The sequence below is a fragment of the Anoplophora glabripennis genome, unplaced genomic scaffold (assembly GCF_000390285.2).
Source record: "Anoplophora glabripennis isolate ALB-LARVAE unplaced genomic scaffold, Agla_2.0 scaffold446, whole genome shotgun sequence".
Classification (NCBI taxonomy): domain Eukaryota; kingdom Metazoa; phylum Arthropoda; class Insecta; order Coleoptera; family Cerambycidae; genus Anoplophora; species Anoplophora glabripennis.
Genome location: NW_019416578.1, coordinates 76,317 through 88,315, shown reverse-complemented (window position 1 = coordinate 88,315; position 11,999 = coordinate 76,317). Strand labels below are relative to the sequence as shown.

Below are 11,999 nucleotides of genomic sequence, written 5' to 3'. Positions count from 1 at the left end.
CCTTAGCAAAGCGCATCCCAGGCTGCATAGCCGCACTACCCTACCCAACCATACCACACATAAACATGACACTACCCCCGGGGTTTACACAGACGAGCCGGCGAAGCAAGAAGAGCGCCAGAAGAAAGGGCCCTAGCCGGCGGGGCCCAGCCAGGACAAAAGGAGGTCCCACAAAGCGCCTACACCGGCCGCATTTGCGGTCGGGGTAGACGACGGATGGGGCCCACCTACGAAGGCTGTCCAGGCCTACACGAGATGAGGCAGGATAAAGAGGGATAATCCCCCTCGATCCCAAATCATTGAGGCCAATTTCTAGCCATGGAATAATGGCGCGGCGTATATTCAATGTGAAGAAGAAGAAAAATTTAAATGTGGTTATGGGACGGTATCGTTATTTGTCAATCAAATTGTTTAGAATTCCTGATAAGAAACGCAATAAATAAATATGCAAGCAACAATCTTGGAAGAAACATTTTGTAGGCTGTGCCTAAATATTATAAGAGATTCAAATTGTCGGGTGATAGAAGAAGTCATAAGAGATGTTCTAAAAATTGTTTTGCCGCATATGGTAAGGTCAAGTTAACAAAATTACTTTTATGTCCCTAGTGTAGTTCATTTATTCTTAATTGCAAATCCGTTTCAGAATTTGGAGGAAAAAGTTAAACATTTCATGTGTAAAACATGTTCCTTGAAATTATTTGCTGCTTTTAATTTTAAGTCCATATGTATGGATACGGAGGATTTAATTTTTCCTCATATTACTGCCAGTAAAATGTCAGTGATCGATTTAAAGCAAGTTTATCTAAAAGAGAAGGGAAATATTCAGTTAATCGATGCATCGGAAGATCGGACAATTTGTCGATTATGTTTTCAGTCCGTAACCTACGGATTTGTGGCACTACGTGAAGTGGATGTTGACATAATCGATACATATATACCACAGGTTGTAAGTTACATTTTAAAGTATTTCTTATTAAAATATTTATATCGTACCCACAAATGATATTCTATATAAATGTTGTATAAACAGAAAATGTTTAAAATTTGATAAATATTTATTGTCACATCAATCACTGAAAACGTATTTTCAACTTTACATTCAATAAATATTAATGCTAATATTTTTTTTAATTGTAGAACATCAGTGCTACCAGGGATCCTGTTATATGTAGAACATGCTTTGATTCGCTTCGTACCCATGGCAGTTTTTTAAAGAGCTGCCTTGATGTACATGAGAAATATACAAACGTCGATAAACAGTCTTATATTAAAAATGAAGAAATTGAAATAAAACTGGATGATCCTCAGGATGGGTAAGGAAATGCCGATAAATTTTGTATTTTTATGATTTATTGCACTTCTTTTTTTTGTATCTTGATAACGAGGTATTTTCTAAATAGCGATTTAGAAAATTTAAAATTTTAAAAACATTTGAGATATAAACCTGTTCTTGTCTTGAAAATGCTTCTTTTCACTTGTTATCACAGGCGTGATGCCTTTCCTTGTAAACAGTAATGATTTCAGTTAAATACTAAACAGAGTATCAGCTGTTAATTTCATTACATTATCCAGCACAATCATCATCAATATTGCGAGGTTATTGAAGACATTGGGGAAATAACAACCTTGTTGATACCCTAACATCAAACTGAGGCTTCCCTTTGATTTGCTGACATTAGAAGTGCCAACAAACAGTGACTTATTTCCGCACAGTGCTATCTTCGCATATACAGGGTGATCCATTAACGGTATCGAGCGGCTGTATATAGGAAACTAGACGTGCTACGATTATGGGGTAAAAATTCTATTTACAAATACGACCAAAAGAAATTGGCTTAAAATATTTTCAAGTTTGTAACTTCACCGCTAGGGGGCGCAACTGCTATAGTGTTACAGAAAATTATTGTTTTTTCGATATTTCGCTTATATAACCTAAGTTGAAAATACATTTATTAGATATACTGTTAAACCCTTCACAAGTTTTGTTTGAACTTTTTTTTTTTATTACCATAGCAACGTCAGTATGAAGGACACTATCTTATCATAACTTCTAAACGCTTTAATTGATTTCTAAAAACGAAGGCACATTTTAAAAAACTATTAATAAAATTTATATTTATGATATAGGAATAAACGGTAGACGACGCTAATGAGAAAAGTTGTGTAATTGTCTCTGTTTACTAAAAAAATTCAATGCAACGATATAGGTTTTTTTTCATGGCTTGATAGACCATTCCTTATGGAACACAAATACACAAACCGGAGGTCGATATCTTTTTCATTTTCAAGTCATTGCTAAAATAGTGAGGTTGTGCTAGACCATCCTCCTTTGTTTAATTCTCTAAATAACATTGATATAATCCATAAGCCAAAATTAAATTGTAAAACTTCCAATTTTGTCTTTAAAAAGAATTATTGCTTTATTTTGAAATTTTTTTGATTTCATTTTCTGTTTCATTTTTTTATTAATTCCAAATATCTGAGTAGTTGTAAGGATTTTTGTTTCCATAACGAAGGAGGCTTTGTCCTATGAAAATAGACAAATAAAAATGTATGTCAAACGATATGTGACAACTCTTGCTTCGTGCAAAATTAATGTCATTCGTGTGAGAAAAGTACTTGTGTTCCGTATGAAATTCCCAGGTCTTTAATTAATTCCCTTGGACTTATTTGGGGATTTACATGTCTGGATAAACGCTGAAATACTTCTCTGGTCTGGAGTAGCGTATTCTACGAGGGTATCGCAAAGCGTATTCTCTTGAAGCTGTAACAGCATTTTTCAAACATTGAAAATAAACTGCCAACGTATTATCATAGGCTTCCACATTCGTAAAAGGCATTTTCCTTTAGAGACAATTACAAAACTTTTCTCATTAGCGTTGTATACCGTTGCGCAGGAAAACAATATTTTTATTCCTATATCGTAGAAATAAATTTGATTAATAGTTCTTTAAAATGAGCCATCGTTTATTGAAATCGATTAAGGCATTTAGAAGTTGACAATTTGAAAATTTCAAGATAGCGTCCTTCATACTGACGTTGCTATGGTAATAATAAAAAAAAAGTTCAAACAAAACTTGTGAAGGGTTTAACATTGTATCTAAAAAATGTATTTGCAACTTAACAGGTTATATAAGCGAAATTTCGAAAAACCGACAATTTTCTGTAACACTATAGCAGTTGCGCCCCCTAGCGGTGAAGTTACAAACTTGAAAATATTTTAAGCCAATTTCTTTTACTCATATTTGTTGATAGATTTTTTACCTCATAATCGTAGCACGTCTAGTTTTCTATATACAGTCGCTCGATACCATTAATGGATCACCCTGTATGATTAATGATTTCATAACACTTATTCAAGTAATTTTTTGTAAAACGCAATATTTTGACATTACCTATAACACCTTTAAATTCTTTCTTTTCAAAAATACCCTGTATATGCAATTTTTCCAGCGACACGATACCGCAGACCTTCGATGATGAACCATTCGAGAAGAGTGACTGTAAAGATGCAGAAGGGGATCGATGTAAAGCCACGAGTAGAGCAGCGAACAAATGTAATGTGAAAATCAAGCAGGGTCACAAAGCACAATTGTACAAGTGCAACTTTTGTGATTTCAAAACAAAATGGAGGACTAACTTTAATAGTCATTATTTAAAACACAAAGACTCAAAAAAATGTGATGAGTATGATTATAAGACCAAATACGACCCATTGTCACGTAAGGACACATCACAACTGCTGAATTATAAATGTGATAGCTATAATTCTGAATCAAATAATAAGAGTATCTTCATCAAACATCAATTAGCACATAAAGATCCTTCTCACGCCCAAATGTACGTATGTAACGACTGCAATTACCAAAGTAAATCCAAGTATGCTATCAAGAAGCACCAACTGAAACATAAAGATCCTTCGCAAAATCAAATGTACAGTTGTAATGACTGCGAATACAAAACTAAGTACAAGAATGCTATCAGACTGCACAGACTGAAACATGAAGTTCCTTCAAAGGTCCAAATGTACAGATGTAATGGCTGCGATTTCGAAACTAAATATAAAAATGTGATCCAAATGCATCAACTGAAACATAAAGATCCTTCGCAGGTTCAAATGTACAGCTGTACTAAATGCGGTTACAAAACTAAATACAAGAATAATATCAAACAGCATCAACTGAAACATAAGGATCCTTCGCAGGTTCAAATGTACAGGTGTAACAACTGCAATTATGAAACTAAATACAAAAGTTATATCGCAAAGCATCAATTGACACATAGAGATCTTTCGCATATTGAAGTGTACAATTGTAATGACTGCGAATACAAAACTAAGTACAAGAATATGAAACAGCATCAGCTGAAACATAAAGATGCTTTGCAGATTCAAATGTACAGTTGTAATGACTGCGAATACAAAACTAAGTACAAGAATAATATGAAACAGCATCAGCTGAAACATAAAGACGCTTTGCAGATTCAAATGTACAGTTGTAATGACTGCGAATACAAAACTAAGTTCAAGAATGCTATCAGATTACACAGACTGAAACATGAAGTTCCTTCAAAGGTCCAAATGTACAGATGTAATGACTGCGATTACGAAACTATATACAAAAATGTGATCAAACAGCATCAACTGAAACATAAAGACCCTTCACAGGTTCAAATGTACAAGTGTAGCGACTGCGATTACAAAACTAAATACAAGACTACTATCAAACAGCATCAACTGAAACATAAGGATCCTTCACAGGTTCAAATGTACAAGTGTAACAACTGCAATTATGAAACTAAATACAAAGATTATATCGCAAAGCATCAATTGACACATAGAGATCCTTCGCATATTGAAGTGTACAATTGTAATGACTGCGAATACAAAACTAACTACAAGAATAATTTGAAACAGCATCAGCTGAGACATAAAGATGCTTCGCAGATTCAAATGTACAGTTGTAACGACTGCAATTTCAAATCTAAATACAAGAATTATATAAAACAGCACCAACTGAAACATAAAGATCCTTCGCAGATTCAAATGTACAGTTGTAATGACTGCAATTACAAATCTAAATACAAGTGTGCCCTCAAACGGCACCAACTGACACATGAAGATCTAAATACAAATGTGCCCTCAAACGGCACCGACACATGAAGATCGCCAATTCAAATGTACAGGTGTAATGAGTGTGATTACGAAACTAAATACAAGAACAGTATCAAATGTCACATGTTGAAGCATAAAGACTGCGATTATGAACCCAAATAAAGGAGCTGCATCATGCGTCGAAGCATAAGAATCATAAAGAGTCTTCTCAAGTGCTAATGTACCAATGCGATCTGCGTGATTCACTAAGGTCTGCAGGTGTGAATTATTGCCAGTTGATGTGCAAAATATAGTCAAAAATGGAGGTATTTAAGAGCTACAAATGTGCATATGACACAGATCATAGAGATTGGAATATGAAGTAAAACATAACGCATTCTTTGAAAAACGTAGGTTGAACCACGAAAACCTTACCCAAATAGAATCCAATAAAAGATTTTGGACTAAAATTTTTTAATTATTAATGAAAAAGTTGAAAAAAATCACGGTTTTCTGCCTACAAAATTGATACCTCCCACTTTAACTCGACGTAACTTCTTTGTTAATTGACAAGACAATTTCAAATTTTTACTGACGATAAGTCGAACTACTGCCTTTAGTACTGTGAAGGTCATTTGTCTGAAAAGCTCTTCTTTGTTGTATTTTTAAGGAAAACAGAAGGGCTTTTTTTAAAAAAATTAAAAAACTGACACAGGTAGTAAATAACTAAACAATTTGACAAAATTTGTTAAAATAATACAGTTATAAATATGATATTCTTAAAAGCAGTATCGGAATGGTCAGTTACGTTCAAGGTCCGATGTAAGAGGCTCGCTGCAGTGGCATTGCTGACAGTTTTGATGTGATTTGCCGAGATCACTCCGCTAAGCGACGGCGACGGAGACGATTTCTGTTTTTTTACCTCCAAAGATACCTATTGTACTTCAAGAGTAATGGTTTGTTGAAGTAAGTAAAAAAAGGCATTTTATAAAATTGCCATTGTCAAAAGCAGCATTATCTAACCGCACCTTCAAATATTTATTTACTAAGAAATTATTTATCTACATTAAAGAAGTGAAAATTAGAAACAGGAAATTAAATGTAGGGATCAGAAGGAGGCCTTTTTTACAAGCTTACAATATTTACGATGTTTACTTTGAAAATATTGTTTTTGTTACGAAAAATAGTGTATCTCAAAAACCAACAAAATTTTTATAGGTTATTTATATACAGGGTAGCCCATCGAAAACGTACCGCAAGGCATTACAGGGTAGTAAAGAACTTTTCGGCAAAATCCAAAAACAGGTAAAGTTTGCTTCTGAGGGGGACAACTTTTGGCTCAAAAAGCATACCAAAATCTTCAACCCCCTAAGTGGGGGTGCTATTCCCTGAATTTTTTCAAATGGGAATGGGGGTCAAGTGGGGGGGTCATTAGAAAGGGCTTTTAATTCTCTATACATCGATTCTTACTTTTTGAAAATCGATCCATTATTTTAGAAAATATGCAGCTTTGAAAATACGAACAATATTTTTGACGAGAAATGCGAAAATCGATTTAATTTTACTTCAAAACTTACGGTATTAGCTTGGTAAATTCCTTCAAAAGAATTCGCTGTTTTTTTTTCTGATTTGCGAATTCTTTAGCCTGATTTTGGTGAGCAAAAAATTGTCCGCTTTTTGTTTCGTATTTAGATAGGCCACAAGAAGTTGCTAGATAACTGTCTTGTGACTTGTAGTTGAAGAGTACCAATACTGCCGAGTCTTTTAAATTGATTAATTATGGTGTACTCAATTCCAGAAAGAGTAGAAATTATTGAGCTTTTTTTCAAAAACAATGAATGCGGAAATCGGGTCGCCGAACTGTTCAACCAACGGCATCCTGAGAAACATGCGTCTGGAAAAATTGTTCGCGAATTGGTGGCCAAATTTCGCGAAACTGGCTCCGTTCATAACAAAAAGAGGCAGGTTGAAAATCCGGTACTAAATGAACCTACGGAAATAGCGGTATTGGGGCAAGTGGCAATGGATAGTACGCTGAGTACAATGCAATTGGCTACTGCGACAGGAGTGAGTCGTACAAGTGTCCAACGAATATTAAAAAAATACAAATTCCATCCTTATAAGATTCGGCTAGTGCAAGAGCTAAATGAAGACGATTTTGATCGTCGTTTGCAATTTTGCGAAATAATGACTGAACGAGCGATAAACGATAATTTCCTCTTTAATGTGTGTTTTTCGGACGAGTGTACGTTCTTCTTGAATGGTTTAGTGAATCGCCATAATTGTCGTTACTGGGCTGATACCAATCCAAGGATTTTCCATGAGACACACTCCCAACACCCCCAGAAGTTGAATGTATGGGCAGGTATTTTTGGAAATTCCATTGTAGGTCCTTTTTTCCTTCCTGGAAATTTGACAGGCGATATGTACTTGGATTTACTACAAAATGTCATCGACCCAGCTCTAACAAATATCATAGAGGACGACCCTGCTTACAATGAACACGAACTGATTTTCCAGCAAGACGGAGCTCCTCCACATTACTCGCTCAATGTGCGCAATTACCTAAATGAGACGTTTCCAGGACGCTGGATAGGACGAAGAGGTGCAATTGAGTGGCCCCCTCGGTCACCCGACTTAAATCCTTTAGATTTCTTTCTCTGGGGGCACATTAAAAGCAAAGTTTACAGCACTCCACCTGATACCTTGGAAGATCTGCGAGGACGAATCATTAATGTATGTCGCGAAGTAACACCGCAAGTGCTCCAGAATGTTCGACAACGGTTTGAAGACAACCTGTATCATTGTATGCAAGTTGGCGGACAACATTTTCAGCATTTACTTGACTAATACCGTAAGTTTTGAAGTAAAATTAAATCGATTTTCGCATTTCTCGTCAAAAATATTGTTCGTATTTTCAAAGCTGCATATTTTCTAAAATAATGAATCGATTTTCAAAAAGTAAGAATCGATGTATAGAGAATTAAAAGCCCTTTCTAATGACCCCCCACTTGACCCCCATTCCCATTTAAAAAAATTTGGGGGATGGCACCCCCACTTAGGGGGTTGAAGATTTTTCTATGCTTTTTGCGCCAAAAGTTGTCCCCTTCAGAAGCAAACTTTACCTGTTTTTGGATTTTGTCGAAAAGTTCATTACTACCCCGTAATGCCTTGCGGTACGTTTTCGATGGGCTACCCTATATTTTATAAAGCAACCTATACATAGTCAACATTATTAAGGGCAATAAAGGCGTATTTTACAAGCATACGTCGCCGTCGTCTTCATTATCATCAGCCAATTCCTCATCATCTGTATCTTCATCGTCATCATTCACATTTGTTACTAAAGCATCTATAGTGATATCTACTAAATGTTCTTTTTCCCTGTGTTTTTGTTCCAGATTTTTACCATGTCCATGTCAAATCTTTCCCAAAGTTCTGTTTATTTTGCACGTTTTCCACATGCCGCCGCCAGGCCGCGCTCCCCCTATGGGAACGATCGGATAAGTAGTAAATGCACAGTATATACTACACAGGCTGCTACAAATTCGCTTCTCACTACAGGTACACATCATGGTACACTGTAAGTGTCATTAGACCCTCTGAAAGCCATCTATATATTTAAACTATTAAACTAAATTGATTCTTAAAAATGCACATGAACAACCAAAACGCCAACTGAATATTATTCTTTAAAAAATTTCAGTAAATGTTCAAAAACATTTTCATTTTGGCAGGTTGAAAATAAAGATCAGCGTAATATTATCGGAATTTATTAAACCTGTAACCGCAACTGTAAAAGAGCATGTCACATGTTTATATGAATATCCTGAAAAATATAGATTGGAATTTGTTTGAATTTTGAGCACTCGAGAAGCCTAGAAATAACTATGGACACGGGAATAAAACTAACAATGTTTTATTGTAACGCGTGGTGGTAATAAAACCTTTAAAAATCATATTTAATTCTATAGTTAAGTATAAAGAATATCCACAAGTATGGAAAGAGTCGCGAATATGCCCCGTTTATAAAAAAGAGACTAAAAACGACATAACTAATTATCGGCCCATAGCTATTATAAGTAATTATCTTACACAATCGACTTTATTTTCATATTGAAAAATCTATATCTCCGTACCAACATGGATTTATCAGTGGTCGTTCAACTACCTCAAATCTAGTTGAGAAAACCCAATTTATTGTTGAAGCTTTGGATGCAGGAAGTCAGGTTGATGTTGTGTATACCGACTTTTCCAAAGCTTTCGATCGGCTTGATCACAATTTATTAACTTTGAAATTGGAGTCTTATGGTATATCTCCTGCTCTATTAACTCTGTTTAAATCCTATTTTAGTAATAGGTACCAATTTGTGCAGTATCGAGGCTTTCAATCATGTAAATTCCATCAATCTTCAGGAGTTCCGCAAGGGTCAATTCTGGGACCACTGTTATTTATTATTTTTATTAATGACTTAACTGAATGCCTCGATGTCAACTATTTACTATATGCGGACGACCTGAAGTTATTCTTGGAAGTTAAATCATCTACTGACTGTACTACATTACAAGATAATCTTGACAGATTACACAATTGGTGTTCATGTAATAATCTACCTCTGAATGTAAGTAAATGTAAATTTATGACTTACAGTCGACGCAAAACTAATCTAGATTTTGATTATAAAATTGGTGAATCTTTTTTAAATAGAGTTACGCAATTTACTGACCTTGGTGTTACTTTCGATACCAGATTATCGTTTGACGACCACATTAGTTTAGTAACCAAATCTGCTTATAGGAATTTAGGCTTTATTTTGCGTAATTCTAAGGACTTTCAGAACGTAAAGATTCTAAATATATTGTATGCAGCATTTGTGCGTTGCAAACTTGAATATGCATCGGTTGTTTGGAGTCCCATTTATAATATCTATAATATTCATTTAGAGAAAGTACAACGGAGATTTTTAAAGACTATTCATTTTATTAGTTATGGATTTTATCCTCCTCGTGGTACACCTCAAGATTTATTGCTTTCTTGTTTTAATTTTAATAGTCTCTGTCGTAGGCGAATTATGTTTTCAATTATATTCCTTTTTAAAATCATAAATAACACGTTAAATGCAGACTCGTTAGTCTCAAGGATTTTATATCATGTTCCTAGACTTAATTCTAGATTTCACTCCGTTTTACAATTACCCACACCTCGTACCAACTTACTAATAGCATCTCCCCTATATCAAATGATTTCCAATTACCAGAAGTATGAAGATCGACTTGATATATTTTTTCATTGTATGAATGACATAAAAAAATTGTTTGTCTAGTAAATGTAATCCTTATCTTGTATATGTTTGTTAGCTTATTTGTTTTATCTGTCTGTTATTGTTTATCCTTAAGTTTTTTGTCTGGATTTTATATTTTGATTGCTCTATGTTATGTAGTATTTATATTTTGGATATTGTAATTTCTAAATAAATAAATAGTTTATATAACGGGATGGATTTCACAGGGTCTAACGACACTTACAGTGTAAGATAATTCAATAAACAAAGAAATCTAAATAAAAAATTTAGATATATTTGGAGCGAATGCACTGAAGATGAATTTTTCCAGACAAAACGTCTGAATCTGGTTCGGGCTGAGGCAGTACAGTATTGGGGGTCATGAAGGCATGCAAAAAATGTAATAAAATTTCCAGGGTCGTATTTAAAAAAATGAAGTTGATGATGGTCCTGGACAGACGAAACGTTACACATAAAAATTGATTATGCTATTCGATAGAGGGCAAAGGGGCCCTGAGAAAGTTTTATTCTTTTTTCAATATCGCCTCAAACAAGGCTGAAATTAAACAAAAACGGATTTCCAAAATTTCTGTTTTTTTTTTTCAAATATTTCGGAAACTAATCATGTTAGCCTTGATTTTTTAGAGGCGTAATGTTAGTGAGAAGCGAATTTGTAACAGCCTATATACACAGACTACCTTCACGTTTTCCCTTTAATCTTTTAATAATTCTACTCGTCAACTATAAATGTATAAAATTGTTTTTATTTGAATAATGAAAGATGATTTTTAAGAAACCCAGTGGTCTGATAAACACTAGGATGCCATTATAATTCATTTAAAATAATTTTTTTTTTACATTTTTCATTGGGGATGGTTTTTAAGGGTTAAAGCAATGCGATAAGAATTTAATTTATCCTATTTGTACCATCAAATCATTTCAAACTGTTAAAAACTATTTTTTTTAAATATTCTTTTATTAGGGGTACTTTTTTAAGGGTTGAAATATTGTAATAAATTATTTATAATACCATAAACTGTTAAAAAGATTTCTATCGATAATATATGTGCTATAAAGATATTTTAAGGTCAAAGAAACTTCATTTTATATTTTTATTATTAAGGGTAGTTTTTAAGGGTTTAAACTTAATAAAAATAACGTAAATTATAACCCACAATATAAAACAATATTTATTCTATACAGGGTGTCAAAAATTTCATCTACATTTGACAGCATATTCACGATAAAAAAAAATTAAATAAAAATTATTTAACTCTTTTTTTGTAGATCGTATTTATTTATCGTTCCGAATATGCAGTCAAACGTTGTCGGTGAAATTTGCGGACACCCTGTATATTAAGATATAATTTTAGTCTATATAACATCTATTTTATATTTATTCAGTTTTTTAGCAAAAAGGGTGGTTTTCATCCCCTAAAAATAAGAAGCGCATATCAAGCATATGTAACTTTTCATCTACAGGGTGAAATAAATAAGCTTAATTCCAAATTTTCATACAAATCAGATCTATCCAAGGTATTGGGAGGTTTTACGCCATTTTTCTCTTCGTTCCCTAGACTATGTGTTATTAAATTTATTACCCATAATAAAAATTATATTCATTA

At 33.8% G+C, this 11,999-nt stretch overlaps 1 protein-coding gene across 1 annotated transcript; it reads left to right on the top strand.

Annotated features, from left to right (window-relative positions):
* Nucleotides 1-421: 421 nt before the first annotated feature.
* Nucleotides 422-1,390, top strand: LOC108908753. The gene is made up of 3 exons (XM_018712881.2): nucleotides 422-568; nucleotides 644-946; nucleotides 1,138-1,390. The coding sequence occupies exons 1-3, from the start codon at nucleotides 446-448 to the stop codon at nucleotides 1,315-1,317; spliced, it is 606 nt and encodes a 201-aa protein (XP_018568397.1). The 5' UTR covers nucleotides 422-445; the 3' UTR covers nucleotides 1,318-1,390.
* Nucleotides 1,391-11,999: the final 10,609 nt, after the last annotated feature.